This window comes from Phoenix dactylifera, chromosome 2 (genome assembly GCF_009389715.1).
Source record: "Phoenix dactylifera cultivar Barhee BC4 chromosome 2, palm_55x_up_171113_PBpolish2nd_filt_p, whole genome shotgun sequence".
In the NCBI taxonomy this organism is placed as follows: domain Eukaryota; kingdom Viridiplantae; phylum Streptophyta; class Magnoliopsida; order Arecales; family Arecaceae; genus Phoenix; species Phoenix dactylifera.
In genome coordinates this window covers 25,634,208-25,654,208 of record NC_052393.1, presented here as the reverse complement: position 1 = coordinate 25,654,208, position 20,001 = coordinate 25,634,208, and the positions used below count along the sequence as shown (strand labels likewise).

Genomic DNA, 20,001 nt, shown 5'->3' with positions numbered 1-20,001 from the left:
GACATCCTAGCGGGTGTTGCAAACCCTTAGCTCCTGATTCGAACTGGATTCGAATTGGATTCGAATCTGATTCTTAATTGATCTAATTTGATTAGATCATGTTCTAATATGGGTTAGCCAAGAGTTGGCACCTAATTGGCTTGGTTTGAGTCTAATTGGATTAGATTTAATAAATCATTCCATTTAGATCGTTAGATCTTGATCTACCATTGGATGAAGACATAATGGAGAGTTGGTTTAACCCAATTGGATTGGGTTAGAGGATGGTTATCATAATTGACCATTGGATCTTAATCCCACCATTGGATGAAGACATAATGGGTCAAGTGAATGGCGCCTTGCATTGGAGCCCTTGGATCATCATTATGAAAGATCAAGAGGTGAGGCGTGATGGATATATGATTGGCATGTGATGTTGACTTGGTCAAAATATGGCACCACATGAAAGGACATATCATTTGATACATCTTTTCACTTGATCTGTGCCTCCTCTTATTTGATATGGTCCTTTAGATGATGCCCTTTCATAAGAGGATGTGTGGATGTGATGCATCCCTTGTCCCTACGCCTATTATAAATAGGCTAGTGCTCCATGGGTTTCATTATTCCAACTCCACCGCATTCTCTCTCCCTTATCCCTTCTTTCTTACAAGGTTTTGTCTCTTTCTAGCATTGCTTCTAGGGTGTCCTAATCCAAGACAAGGTGATCTTCTTTAGGATAAAAGGATTAGAAGTGATTTTAGAAGGTGAAAGAAAAATAGATAGGAAGGAAAGCAAGCCAATAAAGTTCTTTAGAAGAATTCTGCATTAAGGATCAAAGTCTTTGGAGCTTAAGACTTGAATTAAGTTTTCGTGTGGATCAACGTTGGAGGGTGAATATTTGGGCACCTAGTGAAAATTCTGCACATTGGATTAGCGTTAGAGGTATTCTTCTATTTCTGCATTTATATTATATTATTTGATTGCTTCTATTAATGTGATCTAGGCTTATAAGGGTTTAATGTTAAGGGGCTTTATTAAGAAATTTTTAAAATCCCTAGCTTCCGCTGCGCATTATAATATGCTAAAACCTTTTAGATTCTTGTTGCACTCTCACACTAGTGAATTCCAAAGTAGAAAACCTACCCATATTGGGGCAGGCTTTCTCCTTCCTCTACCAAAAACTAAAATAAAATAAAATAAAATAAAAGGTTTCCTTGCTTCACAACAGCTTACACCACACAGCTAGGAAGGAGCAAAGACCTCTAGGGAACAATCTTCTGTTCCATTCAATCTAATCTCTGCCGAAGGTAAATTAACTCTGGTTGTCAATATAGATTTGTGGAGACTGTAAATGGCACCTGCCTTTCTCTCCTAAACAAAATAATCACAAAATACTAATGCAAGGAAACATTATTCTGACATACATCGAACCAGACCCGTACACACTTCAGGCACCAGTTTTTTACTTCCATTCTATTGCTGGGCTCCATTTAAGCTGTCACTTTGACCTCCTCATTATGCATCAAATTGCTAGTGGCTAAGAAGGCAAACTCTTGAAGAAGGTCCAGAGAGCAAAATGATTCAAGTCATGGCAAATGGGTAGAAAGCGCAGATCTTTTAAATTCAACTCACATGAATCGAAGAATAAAAAACTACCGCATAAAAGAAGCAGATAACCATTGAAACAAGAAAGAAGAGGACACAATCAGGAGTCTACTGCTGCAATGGGGAGAGAATCCCAAATCATATCCATGTCCAGAGATGGCATCCTGCTTAGCAGAACTCCATCAGCATCCCCTGCCGATGTTATTAATTCTTGCTGCACTGCTTTCCGGCCTCCAGCATCTGATGGCAGCTCCTTCTTGTTGCTCCAAGTACTAGTAATGGATGTCGAGGCAGCTTCTTCGTCGGTGCCGGATTTCTTCTGTTTCTTAACTGGTGGTATGCACTCTCCACCAAGACACATGCGCAACGAGCCTTTTTCTGGCAGTTGTTTTGGTTGATTGGAAGCGAGCGAGGGGAAAGCAGAGGAGGAGGAGGAGTTGCGGAAGGCCTTGAGCTTTGCCTCCAAGAGGGAAGCGGTTGCGGCATGGGGGTGACTGAATTTTTCACTGGCGGCATCGCGAAGCTGGTCCTTGAGGTGAGGGAAGTTGAGGTGAGCCAAGTCCCCCCTGAGCGTGTAGGCCGCCATGTCGTAGGCCATGGCAGCCTCTTCAGCCGTGTCGAAGGTCCCCAGCCAGACCCTCGTCCGGTTCCTTGGCAGCCTTATCTCCGCCACCCACTTCCCCCAGTGTCGCTGTCTCACCCCTCGGAACAGCTTCGCTGCCGGCTGCTGCTGCTGCCGGTGGGACGACACCGTTGTCGACCCTCCTCGGCGACCTTTTGTTGGTGTTTCCAGCGCAATGGAAGAGAGTGAATTGATCGAACCTTGGTGGTGAAGGCGGTGAAGTTGTAGCCCTTCAGGCTTCTGAAGTTTTTGATGCATTTGGAGGTTTATATGGAGGTGTGCTGAGGAAAGAGGGATCTTTCTGGGGGAGAGGAGGGTGGAGGGCTCAACTGGGGCTTCTTTCTGCAGGAAGAAGGTGAGCGGTGGAGGTTTCGGAGCCATGGGTGGATAAGATGAAGAGGAATTCCTCGACGAGGAGGAGCAGGAGGGTGGTGGAACCACTTGGGAGGTATTGGCCATGCCATCTAGTTCTACAGGGGGGGATTCTGTCAGGCACTCGGCTTTTGGGTCAAGGAAGTTAAGAATAGAATTCTTAGGAGAGCTTGGGAAGTGGTGGTGGTGGTGAGAATCTGGTGGCATTACCATCACTGCATTGAGTTCTGAGCGGTCTACTTTAGGAAGTCGATCTTCCATTGCGCTTTTCTGATCCAGTATGCAGAAAACTTCACCTCTGAAACCTTTCTTCAGAGTAGAAACAGAGGAGAGGACTTCTACATGCTTCTAGGGAGGCGTTTTTTTCCATGCTTTCAAGTCCCTCGATCCCATGTCTACATATAGCTGCTGATGGGCTGTTGCTGTCAAGGACCCACTTACCGTTAGTAAAGTGCAGTTATTTAATCAGATGTCAGATCTTTGCAGGCTAGTTAGGGTTTGCGCTTTCTCTGAGAAGGGAACCCATCTATATGGACCCAAAACTTAATCAGTCATCCATCAACCATACTAAATGATCAAAATACTGGACTGATTCAGATTTAATTAATTATTTTGATTGGGATACCTGAAAAATTTATATTGGGCCACTTATTCCTTACACAAGAGGCCACATATGGATGATTTACTACTAAAATTAACTTTCCGAAGAAAGTTATAAGAACGTTGGGCAGTTATTTATGGGATAACTACCCAAAGGGGAGACATTTATGTAAGAAATTGTTAGTAACGCTTAGAGGAGTTCCTAGGACAAGAAACTACTTCTTAAAGAAAGTTATTGCTGGAAATAACTTCCAGTATGCATCATACAAGGAGGAAGAATGATCCATTTGATCCTCTTTAGCATATATAACTCTATTTCCCAGCCCCAATTGTCTTTTATTTTATAGTCCTATAGAACGCTTGATTTGACAACCTCCTCCTAGGATTCTAAGATCTAAAGGCTTTCTTGGTGATGAATGATTTTTCAACCATCAGCAGATACGGCTATAATTCTGCCCATGGAGAGAAAAAGTTGGATATGCTCTCAAATAGATGCTGAGGGACTCAAAATAAAGGTTCACCTTACTTTTGTATATATGGATGTCGAGCAACTTAACATATTAGAAATTCAACATGTTTGTACATGGAGATTGAGAGATCCATAGAGTGAAAGGTCAATCTTCCCATGTGTAAAGTTCAAGCTATTTGTGAAGTTAGTGGTGGATTTCTTTTTATTATTGAGGAAGCAAATCAGGCCTGATATATAAGCAAAACTACTTGCAAAGTTGGTGGTGGACATCTTTCGTATAAGCAGAGGAGTCAATTTACCCCTTCTTTTTATGGAGGGTTTGAGTGACAGGATTTGTCACGACTAATAGAAGACCCAGTCACAGTGACCAGAACCAAAGAGCCACTCCACATTAGCCTTCTACCAGTCTTTTGTTGGCCAGCATCATGGCCAAATTTCAAACTCTAACTTGATCTGTTTTCATCTTTCCTCTTTTTATAATGTAGGTAAATCTTTTTAACCTCAAGCTTGGGTTAGGACCAAGAAAAGAGCTTGTTTGCATCAAGAAGCTACTCTGGTTGAGGATTCTTTTAAACTTGAAAGACTAGCCATCTTCTGTTACTTGACAGGCTGTAGGCTTTTTCCATTTGGGGAGAGAGCTGAACAGAACTTTCTGTGGTTAATGTACTTACATGTTCAACTTAGTGGGGCAACTTATGGATGATGCCAGCACTGTTTTGATCAATTGTTGTTTTTTGGTACAAATGATGAGTTGCTGATTTGAGATGAAATATGCTTCACAGAAGCATTTTCCTTCTAGTTAAGTATTTGAGTTGCTGTTAAGATCCTTCTCATAGTATGCGCTGCAAGTCTTTTACATATAGGAAGTCCAAATGTTGAGAAAAAACAAAACGGAGAATAGCATATTGGGGAATTGCAATATAAGTGCTGAATTCACTGTAATAATTTTCCCATAATTTAATAAACAATAATATGCCTTCAACTAAAAAAGGTATCAAATTCAGATTACAAATTTCCTTGAATGGTGCAACCAAGTATTTGAAACTGCTTAATTTACACCCCCCTCTCTCTCTTCGAGAAAAAGAAAGAAAAAGAGAGGAGGGGGAAAAAAAGAAAGAAACTTGCCATCCAATTTATTGTCCCTTCATTATTTGTTCCTTTCTCACTTCAAATTTCTTCATAAAATCCTAAATTGTAAATCATCTGCTAAATAAGCACTTAGACCAGTTGACATCCGATTACATTCTTTAGCATGTTTTACAGACAACCTCTTCTTTCAGGCCTCATGATCTAAGCCACTCTTAGGTAACATGGCAATAGATAATAATTCATCAGATAAAGACAAGGTAACCACCACTTTTATAAATGTTTAGTATTGCTCATCAGGAATATATATTATATTAATATAGGAAATTTCTGATGCTGAAGTATCAGTGACTGCTGTACTAAACAATGTGACTTGTTACCTAATTTTGAACAGGGAATAACCAAGACCTGTTTATGTACTTCCCGAGCATTTAAAAAGTCTCCTCCCCTTAGTTCCTACAGGCTGAAAATGAAATCATTAATACATCTGATTAGGAACAGGCTCCCATCGCAATTCGCATGCAGACTAAGATCAGCAACCCATTGCTTTCATTGTAGTCAAACAAAAGTTAAAACACAAAGAAATTATTCAATTTGAGATGATTAAGACCCCAATTCTAGTGAAATTGCAACAGCCAGGACATGGAGATCCGCTCATAGATGCAGAGGGGCGTGGTAAACTGTCGAGTAAGTGCTGGGTGAACTTACGGAAAGATTCTGTCTTCGCTTTTCTCATTTAATAATAAGACTAGCTCCATAGTGCTCTGGTGCCATCCCACTTGTTTACTCCTGGGAGCACATGGTGCATGCTAAGCTTGCGTTTGAAGCAGACGATCAGTGTACGTGGGGCCACGTCTCGTGTCACCTTTGTCTTTTCCCCAGACATCTCTCTCTAACGTTAGCATTATTTAATCCGCCTCAAGGCTGTAAACCAATAGGAAAACATAGGCGGAAGCCTTTCCATCAAAGCATTGTTGGAAGGAGGAGACAGCACTAGTCTATTGAGGAACCTTTCTCCGAAATATTGAGGTGAGTTGCAGGTTAGGTATTAGATGGCAATGGCAGCTATTGGATGGCATGCTAAGGCCAGCTATATTGATCAGCTATAAGATGACATATAACGTACTCCTTTATCGCTTTGCAAAGGACTATATTTTGGCAGTCACATAGACTTGATGTTGAAGCTTCTTGCTTTGTATAAACTTTTGACGAGTTTTGGAGGTAAGAAACCAAACTTCCATGTTGGGTGCAACCACCAGCAGGATGAGCCGTTTTTTATTAGCAGTTCGTCCTTTCGCTTTCCTGTTACGAGAGCATGGCCTCTGTGGGGCTGGAGGCGGGGAAGGGTGAAAGGAATCATCATCAAAGTGGAATTTCCCAAATTAATGTCTCTTACTTTAGTTTCACACTTCCTGTTCTTACTGAATCCATGTGCCGGTCCCTGGGGAAGAAGGGGTAGAATCCACTGTCTCAGCCGGAAACTTTTGAATGCATCTTATTGTTTATGTATCTTCATCAGAAAAAAAAAAAAAAAACTTATTGTTTATGTCATCATGATCATCATGATCGTCATCATGTTAAGCAAAGACGCTGGCAGATGGAAACTCATCACTCGTAATAGTTGTTAATGGAGCAGCATCAAGTGAATTTCATAAAGAATCAAAATTCAAACCTTTTTGCTATGTGGAAACCCAATATCTGTGTCACTCTCGGATATCCTTCCCAATCTTGTTAGTAATTAGTTTTAAATTATATAGTTTATATCACGCCTCCAACCCGAGATCGCGAGTTAGGGGTCGTGGCAACTGCCGCATACTTATAGAAAACTCTTCCAACAAGTATGCAAGGCATCTCAACATGATTATATACAAGCAACATAATATATTTTAATAATTAACCTTCAGATTTTAATTTAAATAACTAAATCATAATTAAATGTCTCACAAAATCAATAATATTCTAAAATCTTACATCAACCGTAATAAAACCCTAATCTAAACTATAGAGGCCAAAATTTCTATCTCTAATTGCACTTCCATAATAAATCTGCGAGTCAAGCTAGTGCTTCGAATTTATAAAAATAGTAAAATATAGATTAATGAAATAGACAACACAGTAAGCAATGAATACTTTAACTAAATTAATCAAAAAAATATTAAATAATTATTTATAGAAAATAATGATATGGAATTCATTAATTCAAAACCAAATTTAGATATACAGCATTATTAAAATATTACGTATGCCAAATTCAATCTTTCTCAAATTTAATTTTTTTTAAAATATCAAGTTTATCTCGTCAACCACGAGCTATGACCATATGTTTTCTATAGTAGGATCACAATATTCTGTATCTTCTTGCAGTGTACCATGTATTATCTTGCAGCAAAGTCCCTCAAATCATATATCTGCTTGTGGTATGTTGTGCATCTTCTTGCAAAATAATATTTAGGACTAATCAATGCCAATATATTAGCCCCCATCAGTGGAGTCATTAATATAGTCAAGCTAAGAGTTCAAAATAATTATGTAGTTCATATCTTAGTTCAACAAAAATATAAAAAATCATCCGATATCAAAATCAATCGAACGAGTTCAATATTTCTGACCATGCATCATCATAGTATTCGAAAATAAAGTATATTCAATAATAAAATAATGTTCACCAAATTCATGCATCATGAAAAGTATGATTCAAAATTTATTAATATAATAATCTTATAATTTGCTGATAAATTTAAGAAAAATATTACATTACTTATCTTATGAGCGAAACCAAACTACAGGTCTAATTAATTTCAAAAATCTTTCTTAGAATCTAAGACTTCGACGAGCGTTTAAGTAAAATCTTTGGTGAGTATCGTAAGCCAAGGTCGATAGAGATCAAGAGGAGACGGAGAAGGAACTATCGATGGTCTAGCGGTGGTGCTTGGCAAAACCTATTGATGGTGAGGCGATGGGGGTATGGGGTGAAAGAATAGATGCCCTACAAGCCAATCGCAATATGTATTGTGAAGGATTTTTTTTTGATTTTCCAAATCATGTATATGACATTTAATTATGAATAAAGGCATTATGTTTCATCATATGCTGTTTTTTATATTTGTGATGAACCCCTTAGATTAGGGCAATGGTTTTAGGGATATGATGAGATCATACTAGTGAGACCTAAAATTCTAAAACCCTAATCTTAAGTATTCCCAGTCGTTGGTACATTGAGTCGGGGATCAATGCTACCGACAAGACTGGCACATCTTATGTATGCTCGATGCAGAGGATGATTGATCTCACAATCACTTGTGTGAGACACTAATACAAAGTTGTGGGTGCTCATTAGAGGAATGAGTTCACTGAATTGACCTGCAAAGAGAAATTTTATGAAGTTTTACTTACATGTCAAAAAATAATTCTCTTAGTGGGAGTTGTGCAACTGATCCTATGACCTAAGATCACCATGGTATCTTGTGCACATGAACCCATGTTTTGGTTTACACTCATTCATGACTTTAAGTTGTGTACGGGATCTTCTGAATATGGTGAATTGTGTACGAAGATTATGAGTAGATTAATAAGGAATCAATCGCTTCTAGTAAAAGAAGATCGCATCCCATTTATTCTAATCATATGATAATTTAGGGAGTCTTTGATCAAAGCAAGATAAAAATTAGAAAAAGTTTCTAATATTTCATGATTCGAATTATCATTAGAAGATTAAGAGAAATATGAATATGAAATTGAGTTTGACATACATTCATACTCATATACATATTCGGGATATAGTTTGATTGAAGGATTGAATTGCATGGTAACTTGCCACTGAAAGGTATTTTTGGTATTTCTACTAAATTTCATATTTTTCGAGTAGATATGACATATTGCTAGACGTCAATCTTATCTTATAGGTTTGATCGAATTAAAGAGTTTAATTCGATCACCAATTAGAAAGAATTCTAATTGTTAAGTTCAGGTTCATGCAGTTTGGACCTAAATCAATTAGAAGAGTTCTAATCAAGTTGGGTCAACTCGCACTCACACCTATTGTTGGCTAAGCATGGAACCCAATGGGTCACACACAAGAGAACTGATCAAGGGTCTAATTGGATTAGATCATGTTTGCAAGATAAAAATCTTAGCTCCTGATTCGAATTGGATTCGAATCTGATTTGAATTGGATTTGAAAATGATTTTTAATTGATCTAATTTGATTAGATCATATCCTAATATGGGTTAGCCAAGAGTTGGCACCTAATTGGCTTGGTTTGAGTCTAATTGGATTAGATTTGATAAATCATTCATTTTTGACTATTGGATCATCATTGGATGATGAGATGGATGAAGATGATGGCGCATGCATTTCTAGCTATTAGATCACATGATATTGTGATGAAAGATTGCATGGCGTGATGAAGGGACTACATTAGAGGCGTGATGGGCTGATGGCGTGAGGAGCATAGATTCTTGGATGGATAAGGATGAAATAATTACGTGATCTTATCCACTTTATCTCTCCTCTTATCATCACACCTAAGATGAATATGGCGCCTTGCGTTCTATCCCTTGGATCATGTGGAGACGCATCAAATGGTGTAGATTGATGGCGTGATAGGCTGAGGCGTGATTAAGGTTTCTTCAGAAAAAATACGTGCGAAGGGAGGGGACCACATGGCGTTTGGATAAGAATGAAGCGCCTTATCTAGCGCTTCATCTTATCATGCCTCTTCATGAATACGCCTCCCCTCTTTTGATAAGCACTCTTCATGAGTTTCATGCCCCTTCATCAAGGGACATGTGGATGAGATGTGTCCCTTTAACATGCATCCGTACGCCATCTATAAAAGGAGAATCATTCCACCGTATTCTTCATCCCATTCCACCGCATTCTCTCTCCCTTATCCCTTCTTTCTTACATTAGTTTCTTTCTTTCTAGCATTGCTTCTAGAGTGTCCTAAGCTAAGATAAGGTGGTCTTCTATAGGACAAAAGGATTAGAAGTGATTTTAGAAGGTGAAAGAAAAATTAGAAAGGAAGGAAAGCAAGCCATTAGAATTCTTTGGAAGAATTATGCATTAAGGATCAAAGTCTTTGGAGCTAAAGTCTTGAATCAAGTTTTCGTGTGGATCACCATTGGAGGGCGAACACTTGGACGCCTCATGGAGATCATTCATATTGGATTAGCATTAAAGGTATTCTTCTATTCCTACATTTATATTTATATATTATTTGATTGTTACCATTAAGGTGATCTAGGCTTATAAGGGTTTCATGGTAAGGAACTTTATTAATAAATTTTTAAAATTCCTAGCTTCCGCTGTGTTGCCCAGATAGACAACCCAAGAGGGGGGGTGAATTGGGTTTTAAAATAATCTTACAATTTAAAACGATGTGGATGACTAATTAAAGCTATTGCAAGTTGTTCGATTAATTGCTATGTGCTGTGAGTGATATGAGAGTAAGAGAAAGAGAGACAATCAATCACAAACACCAAGTTTTATAGTGGTTCGGAGCTAACTCTTGCTCCTACGTCCACTCCCCAAGTCTCACTTGAGAATTCACTATAACCCCTTGGATTACAGCCGGTTGTTTTCCAAGCTCACAACCAAACATGTTGTTTTACGAGCTCACAACGAACTCGGTCGGTTTTCCCAGGCTCACCGACTAGAACCAACCCCGATTGTTTTTCCGGGATCACAATCGAACCCTTACACGTTGGTTTTACACTCGGCTCACCAACCAACCTCTATACCCTTGATTCAATCCTCCGATTGAACCAAGCAAAGACAATGTGTAGATGAAAAGAACAAACAGAAAAATACAGCTTTTCAAAAGCAGATAAATGGCAATATGAACAATAACGAAGTTAAGAGCCCTCAAATGCTTTTAAGTTGGAGAAGAGGAAGGGCTTCTTGAACTTCGGATCTCCTCTTGAATGTGTAGTCGACTTGAATGCAGGAGGAGGCTCTTTCAATGTTGGGAAGAAGTAGGTGGATGCAGTTAATGCTGCTCTTCCCTCTTTTTCGTTGAAGAACAAGTTGCAGAGATTGAAAGCTTGATTACTTGGAGTGGAATGGTTGTTCTCTGCTTTGCTACAGTCCTCTGTGGCTATTTAAACCAACCCCCACGGAAACTAGCCGTTAGAGAGCTTTTTCTGCCCGTTCTGCACACTCTATACACCCTGACAATGTGTCCGTTGGTGGGTTGGAGTCGACTCGCGCGATCAGGAGTCGACTCGGCTATAGCGGGAGTCGACTCATGCTTTTCTGGAGTCGACTCAGCAACTGTTTCGGATTTGAATTAAAGTAGCCTCTTAGACTGGGAGTCGACTCGTCTTGACCTGGAGTCGACTCGCCAACTTCTGGAGCTGACTTGGCTTTCTCGGAGTCGGCTCATCCCATGGAGTCCGTGGATCTATTTTTGAATTTGGTCCACTCGAGTCGACTCGACAATCCTGGGAGTCGACTCGGCGCTCAGAGCCCGAACTCCCTATCTTCTGTCTTTTTCCTCGTCTAGTCTTGGAGTCGACTCGAACTTCCCCGGAGTCGACTCGGCTCTCAGTTTTCGAAACACTGTCTTCTGTCTTTTTGATGTAGAGCTGCCTTGGAGTCGACTCTAGCTGTCTGGGAGTCGACTCGAATCTCAGAGACAGTAAATTGGTCTTCTGTCTTCTTTGTGGTCGCGGAGTCTCGGAGTCGACTCGCGTATTGCGGGAGTCGACTCGAATCTCAGAGTTCGAAAAACGTTCTCTGACTTTTTCTTTGTGTTCCTCTGAGAGTCGACTCTCACTTTCTTTGAAGTCGACTTGCCAACCATCGGAGTCGACTCGCGTTCCACTGGAGTCGACTCGAATCTCAGACCCGAAAACTGCTCTCTGACTTTTCTGCCTGTGGCTCCTTGGAGTCGACTCTTGCTACCCTGGAGTCGACTCGGTGAACATCGGAGTCGACTCGCGCACTTCAGGAGTCGACTCGCTGACAAGTTTTGAGTTGATGCTTTCTGTTCGTCTGTCTGTCTCGAGCCCGTGCCAGTGAACTTGATACGCTTGGAGTCGACTCGTGATACTCTGGAGTCGACTCGAGTCTCAGACTTTGGTTCAGGCTGACTTCTTAACTTATCCAAAATATTATGAACTAAGTCTAGAGACACTTAGACAAGATTTTCACTGAAACACTTAATTGAATTCATTAGTAAACAAGAGATATACTCAAATGCTTTGAGCTCATCAAAATCAAATAGAGTTTTAATCAATCACTCCACAATCTCCCCCTTTTTGATGATGACAAAACATTGAGTATATGTAAAGTGAATTGCTCAATAAACAACGAAATAAAATCCATAATTGAATTCAAATGTCTGGTAATTCAATTTATCCAAGCTTGAAAGGAGTGAAACAATAAATTTCGGAGTTAAAGCTCCCCCTTTCATTTGGAATTATATAAGCCTTCATATTATACAATCAATTGTTTGGCTTATATATCTTTAATGATTTAGCTTGATTAATATTCAGATTCTCCCCCTCAACATATGCATTCTACTATGTTTTGATTCTCTGAATTTCCTTTTAATGCTTTGAAGTTTTTGAACTGAATTTTTTGTTTTTAGAGGGAAAATCTGTCAATTTGTTCTTGAGTAGGATTTAGCTAATCTTCGAATATTCCTTGAATAGATTCTGGAGATTACTCCATTAGGAGCCCCAAAAGAGAGATAATGAGCCTCGAGGTACCAAATCCACTTAGAACAAATTTTGTGTGTTTTAACAGTTTTTTTGATTTTCATTGATTCCTTTTACATATTTTATACATATTTCTCTCCCTTTTTGTCATCGTATCAAAAAGAAGGTAAGCACACACAATCAATGGCACAACCAATCAATCATCAAATGGCACAGAATTGAAGAAAATATGGCTACTCATTGTATTGATTTGCATGTAAATACATTTGAGAGAACAAAAAATAAGGCAAAACAATACAGTCAAAACAAAACACAAAAAGTAGCTATGGTCTCCTCGAGGATGTAGCTCCTCCTCTCGAAGATGTATCTCCTCCTCTCGAGGACGTGGCTCCTCCTCTCGAGGATGTAGCTCCTCCTCTCAATCTGCTCTGCTCCATGAGGAGGGTGACTGCATCTGTAACATGCCCGAGCTGAGTGATAATGGACGAAGTGGCTCTGCTATGTGTAGTAGAGAGCTCAGTCATCGACGTCTGAAGTGCGTCCAGCTTGTCGATGAGCACATTCGACAAGCGCTCGGCCCCCTCGGTAGTGGTGTGCATGTCACGACCGATGTCCTCCCTCATCTGTCGAGTGGTGCTCGTGACCTCACTCATGCTATGAAACTGGGCCTGGAGCAAAGTCCTCATGTTGTAGATCTCTTCCCGCACATGAGCCGTCATGTCAGTCACGGCCGTCAGGGAAGGGACCAACGCTGAAGATGGAGCGGGAGAGGGAGCAGGCACCGAACCTCGGAGCTCCCGAAGCAACTCATCCCTCAGATCTCGGACTATCTCCTGCCGCAGCTCCCAGAGCTGCTCAGGAGCGATGCGGACCTCCATGGATGGTGGAGCCGAGGAGGAGGGTCCGGCGGAGGTGGTAGGAGCAGAAGTGGATGGAAAGTCTAGTAAGTCGGGAAGGTCAGAGTCTGGCTCAGGATTGGGGGAAGGTCTGGTGGTCTGTGTGGTGATGGAAGACTTCCTAACCCATGTTCCCTCTCTCTTCCGAAACCCCATCCTGTGTAGGGTCCTTGCACGCGCGCGATCAGTCCATCGCAATGCGCGAAAGGGTTCCCCCTCAGGGATAGGAATCTCGTACTCCCTAAATAACAAGGTGAAGACCATACCGTAGGGCAAAGTGAGCCTAGGTCTGTCTAGTGGCTCACACATGTATCGATATATGAGTTTGGGGAAGTTGATTGGGGTGTCATGAAGCATGTAGAACATGAGAGCTGGGTCTCTCTCAGATACAAAGTCAAATCTCCCGGTCTTAGGGAAGATGGACCTAGACAATATACTTAGGAGGATCCGCATCTCAATCGGAAGTGAGCTAGCGGATACCTCGTCTAAGGGTGACTGGGGTGGATGCCCTAGAACGGCCGTAAGGGCCTCAACCCTGTCCTCGGGATGTGTGGGAGCCACCCCTACTAGTGGAAGGTGGAGGATGTGGGCAATAAGATCCTCCGTAATGAACAGAGGGACACCGGCTACCGTGCCCTCGATACCCCCATCTCCCCGATGGACGGTACCGTAAAACTCTCTAATGAGCCCTGGATATGTGGGGAGATCTAAGGTGAGGAAGTACTCTAAGCCCTGGGCCCTAAGTCTATCACTTATAGTGAACCCTTCCCGGGAGAGATAGTCGAAGTCGACATATCTCCCGGTGGTGACGGCCTTCCCGGCTAATGGCCTCGCGGGAATCGCCCTTGGCGGGGAACGAGCCGGAGGTTGTGGCCTCGCGGGATCGTGCCGAGCCTTGGAGCGCCTCTCGGGACCGGCCTCGGGTCGGGACCTCTTCCGGACTACGGTTTTACGCGGCATAATGACCTAGAACGGGATGAAAACCTAAAGGATGGTGAAAGGTCGACGGAGAAGGCTTTTGGGACGACCGGGGACGACCTAGGAGTCGGCTCTAGGGCTTGTGAACAGTGGCGGCTGAGAAAGAAGTGTTTTCGAAACGACAAAGTTAGGGTTAAAAAGTCGGATCCCGACTGCGAGTCGACTCCACTGAGTCGCGAGTCGACTCGACCTCGAGTCGACTCCAGAATATGCGCGAGTCGACTCTCCTTATGCGCCTGTAGACCTCGAGTCGACTCCCGACTATATGAGAGTCGACTCCCCCTCTGCTGCCATCTTTGCGAGTCGACTCCCGCAAATGCGCGAGTCGACTTCCCCTTAGGAGCCGACTCTGAAACTTACTCGAGTCGTCTCTAACTTTGGCACGCACCTAAAAATCATGTTATGTTCATGCTGAATGAGGAAAAATCACTAAATTATGATCTGATTTGATGATCATTGAAAAGAAACTCTATTTTAACCACAATCTAATCATCAAAATCAACGAATCTAGTGGAAACTACCACTAGGATGGATCAATCACTCCTAATCCCCTCCTAAGCACACTAAACCTCTCTTCACTTAGGGGTTTTGTAAAAATGTCTGCTAATTGATCATCAGTACAAACAAATTGTAGTGTCACATCACCATTCAGTACATGATCTCTTATGAAGTGATGTCTTATCTCAATGTGTTTAGTTCTTGAATGCTGAATTGGATTTTTAGTTAGATTAATGGCACTTGTATTATCACAGTTAATAGGTATTTTATCTTGTTTAATGCCATAATCTTCTAATTGTTGTTTGATCCACAAGATTTGAGCACAACAACTCCCGGCTGCAACATATTCAGCTTCAGCAGTAGATAATGCAACCGAGTTTTGTTTCTTGCTAAACCATGAGATTAGGTTTTCTCCTAGAAATTGACAAGACCCGCTGGTACTTTTTCTATCAAGCTTACATCCAGCGAAGTCTGAATCTGTGTATCCTATTAAGTTTAGGCTAGATTCTTTAGAGTACCATAACCCTATATTCTTAGTTCCTATTAAGTATTTAAAAATTCTCTTAACTACAACTAGATGTGATTCCTTAGGATTAGCCTGATATCTAGCACACATGCAGACACTAAACATAATATCAGGTCTACTTGCAGTAAGATACAATAAAGATCCTATCATACCTCTATACAGTTTCTGATCTACAGATTTACCTGATTCATCTTGGTCTAATTTGCATGATGAGCTCATGGGGGTGCTGATTGACTTGTTTCCCTCCATATCAAACTTCTTGAGCATCTCCTTGTTATATTTGGCTTGATTGATGAAGATGCCTCCTTTAGACTGTTTGATTTGAAGCCCGAGGAAGTAGTTCAGCTCTCCCATCATGCTCATCTCAAATTCACTCTGCATCAAATCAGCAAATTCTTCGTAGAGGCGATTGTTAGTAGCACCGAAAATGATATCATCAACATAAATCTGTACTAGTAGCATATCTTGGTTTTTCTTTTTCAGAAATAGTGTTGTATCTACATTACCCCTAGAGAACTCATGTTCTAGTAGGAATTTGCTAAGCCTCTCATACCATGCTCTAGGTGCTTGTTTTAAACCATAAAGTGCTTTGTTCAGTTTATATACATGATTAGGGTATTGATGATTTTCAAAACCAGGAGGTTGTTCTACATATACCTCCTCATTTATATACCCATTTAAAAATGCACTTTTTACATCCATTTGAAATAGTTTGAAATCCTTAGAGCATGCATATGCTAATAATAATCTAATAGCCTCAAGTCTAGCTACAGGAGCAAAGGTTTCATCAAAATCTATACCTTCTTCTTGATTATAACCCTTTGCTACTAGTCTAGCCTTATTCCTTATAACAATTCCATTTTCATCAAGTTTATTTTTATAAATCCATTTAGTACCTATAATCGGATATTCAGAAGGTCTCTCTACTAGATTCCATACCTTGTTTCTAGTAAATTAGTTTAATTCTTCTTGCATTGCATTTATCCAATTTACATCATTTTCGGCTTCTTCTATATGTTTGGGCTCAAAGTGTGAGACGAAAGCTAGATGGTTGTTTAAATTCCTAAGAGATGCTCTAGTCCTAACCGGTTGAGATGGATCATCTAGAATTAGTTCCTTAGGATGCCCGTGAGCATACCTCCAAGCTTTAGTTAGCCCATGATTCACAATAGCCTCTTGGCTTGATGATGCTCCTTCAATCAATTTTTGATTATCATCTTGTAATGTCATCTCATCTATCTTTTCTTCAAGAATTTCAGCATCATCATCAAAGTTAACTTTCTTACTAGAGGAGATGTCACTAGAATCATCAAATACAACATGTATAGATTCTTCTTAACTAAGGTTCTTTTATTAAAGACTCTATAGGCTTTACTAGTTGTAGAGTAACCTAAGAATATTCCCTCATCAGATTTAGAGTCAAATTTACCTAGATTATCTTTTCCATTATTATGAACAAAACACCTACATCCAAAAACATGAAAGTAATTAACTTTTGGTTTTCTGTTTTTCCAAAGTTCATAAGGTGTTTTCTTTATGATGGGTCTCAATAGAACTCTATTTAATATATGACAAGAAGTATTAATGGCTTCTCCCCAAAAGTACTTAGGGAGGTTACTTTCACATAACATAGTTCTAGCCATTTCCTCTAAAGTTCTATTTTTCCTCTCCACAACTCCATTTTGTTGTGGTGTCCTAGGTGCAGAAAAATTATGGGTTATCCCCTTTTTACTACAAAACTCATCAAATGACTGATTTTCAAATTCGGTACCATGGTCACTTCTAATGGCTATTACTGAAGTATCTCTAGCATTGGTTACTTCCTTATGAAACTTTTTAAATACTGAAAAAGCTTGATCTTTATGTGCTAAGAACATAACCCAAGTGTATCTAGAATAGTCATCTACAATAACTAGACCATATTTATTTCCACCTAGGCTAGTGGTTCTAGTTGGTCCGAATAGGTCCATGTATAATAATTCTAGAGGTCTAGATGTAGAGACACATTTTATGGATTTAAATGAGTTCCTAGATTGTTTGCCAAATTGACATGCTTCACATATTTTGTTCTTCTCAAATTTTAATTTTGGCAAACCTATCATGGAATCTCTTTTAACTAGTTTAGTTATTGTGTCCATGCTTGCATGACCTAACTTACGGTGCCATAACCAGCTAGCATCATTATCCTTAGTTTCATTAACAACTAGACATTGGTTATGTTTGGCAAGATCTTCAAGGTCTACAACATACACATTCCCACGTCTAATTCCTTTAAAAACTAAACTATTGTCATTAGGGTTTGTTATAATGCATAGTGATGGTTTAAACATAACATCATACCCTTTATCACATAATTGACTAATGCTTAATAAGTTATGCTTAAGACCATCAACATATCTAACATTATCAATAAAAGTAGAAGGGGCAATTTGAACTTTACCAATACCAATGATGTGACCTTGGTTGTTGTCTCCAAAAGTCACAGCACCTCCCTTCTTAGCTTCAAGGGTGAAAAATTGATCCTTGTCACCCATCATGTGTCTTGAGCAGCCACTGTCCAAATACCAGCAGTTTTTGTTGACCTTGGCTGCAAGACACTCCTACACAAGCAAATCATATCATCTTAGGTACCCAAGTTTTCTTGGGTCCTTCATGGTTAGTCAAGTTGGTTCCTTTTGGAACCCATACCCTTTTAATTTTCCTTTTTGTTTTACCTTTCCTAAAATTACACACATTTGCTTTATGACCTATAGTTCCACAACAAAAGCAGGTTATTTTCTTAGTTTTACTTTTTCCAGCTCTAACAAAGAAGTTACTAAGAAGTTTTTGTTTATTTCTTGGTTTATATCCTAAACCCGCTTTATTAAATACTGCTCGTTGACTATTTAGTATCATATTTAACTTTTCAGAACTATATGTAAATTTCTCAACCAAAGGTTTGTATTTGTTAAGTTCTTTAGTTAGTGTTTGATTTTCTGCTTTTAGATCATTTAGTTCTTTTGTGAGATCCTTGTTTAAGATTTGTTTATGGTTTTTAAGTTCTGAAAATTCCTTAGTTAGTTCTTCGTTATCTTTACTTAAGGTGTTAGTTTTCTTAATTAAGAGTTGGTTGCTTGTCTTAAGTTCTAGATTTTCTATGGTGATACAGTCCTTATCCTTAACTAGTTTATCGCATTTAAGTATGTATGATTGTTTAGCTATTTTTAGTTCTTTATTCTTAAGATTTATGGCCTTATATTCTATCATTAATTCATTAAATGCATCATAAAGTTCATCAAAAGAAAAATCGAGATGTGATTCAGATGTTACCTCATTTTTATTGGCCATGAAGCACAAATTGGCCTTTTCTTCTTGTTCTTCATCCGATGATGAAGATGATGCGTCGGAGTCCAATAAGGTGGTGACGAGGGCTTTCTTCTTCTTGTACTTGTTGCCCTTCTTTAGTAAGGGACACTCAGCTCTGATGTGTCCCGGTTTTTTACACTCATAGCAGCCAATCCCCTCATTTTCCCTTTCCTTACCTTTGTCCTTGCGGTAGGAATTTGAGGGGCCTCTCCTTTGATGATAGGACTTCTTGTGGTTGATGAATTTTCTGAATTTGCGCACAAGAAGAGCCTCACCATCATCTTCCTCATGTTCTTCTTCTTCACTGCTGCTACTGCAAGACAAGTCCTTGTTAGATGAAGTAGATTTAAGAGCTATTACCTTTTTCTTATGGGAGGACTCTTCCTCGTTGTGTTGCTTCATGGTTAGCTCGTGCGTCATTAGGGATCCAAGAAGCTCCTCAAGTGGTAACTTGTTCAAGTCCTTGGCTTCTTGGATTGCCGTCACTTTAGCTTCCCATGACCTTGGTAGACAACGAAGGATTTTTCTGACAAGCTCACTGTTAGTATAGTTCTTGCCAAGGCTTTTTAGGCCATTGACAATGTCAGTAAACCTAGTGAACATGCATGTGATTGTTTCATTAGAATCCATTTTAAATAGTTCATACTTATGAACCAAAATATTTATTTTGGATTCTTTGACTTGATTCGTGCCCTCATGGGTCACTTCAAGTCTGTCCCAAATCTCTTTTGCAGAATTGCAAGTTGAGATCCTATTGAATTCATTTCTATCTAAGGCACAATAAAGCACATTCATAGCTTTAGAGTTTAGTTGTGCCTTTCTCATGTCATGTTCATCCCAATCCTTTTCTAGTTTGGGTACCGTGACACCCTCTACATATATGGATGGAATGTATGGCCCATTTACTACAATGGTCCACATCTCATAGTCTTGGGCTTGGATGAATATTCTCATCCTAGCCTTCCAATATGAGTAGTTGGATCCATTAAAGAATGGGGGTCTTTAGGTGGACTGACCCTCAATGTGGGAAGATCCAAATGGGGTTGTCATTTCGATCTTTTACTCTTGGGTGGAAGAGTTTAGGCTCTGATACCACTTGTTGCCCAGATAGACAACCCAAGAGGGGGGGTGAATTGGGTTTTAAAATAATCTTACAATTTAAAACGATGTGGATGACTAATTAAAGCTATTGCAAGTTGTTCGATTAATTGCTATGTGCTGTGAGTGATATGAGAGTAAGAGAAAGAGAGACAATCAATCACAAACACCAAGTTTTATAGTGGTTCGGAGCTAACCCTTGCTCCTACGTCCACTCCCCAAGTCTCACTTGGGAATTCACTATAACCCCTTGGATTAC

The 20,001-nt window shown here is 39.9% G+C and overlaps 1 protein-coding gene across 1 annotated transcript; it reads right to left on the bottom strand.

Annotated features, from left to right (window-relative positions):
• Window positions 1–1,290: 1,290 nt before the first annotated feature.
• On the bottom strand, window positions 1,291–3,002 carry LOC103698465 (ethylene-responsive transcription factor ERF062-like). Its single transcript, XM_008780491.3, has one exon. The coding sequence runs from the start codon at window positions 2,840–2,842 to the stop codon at window positions 1,688–1,690; it is 1,155 nt and encodes a 384-aa protein (XP_008778713.3). The 5' UTR covers window positions 2,843–3,002; the 3' UTR covers window positions 1,291–1,687.
• Between the last annotated feature and the right edge of the window lie 16,999 nt (window positions 3,003–20,001).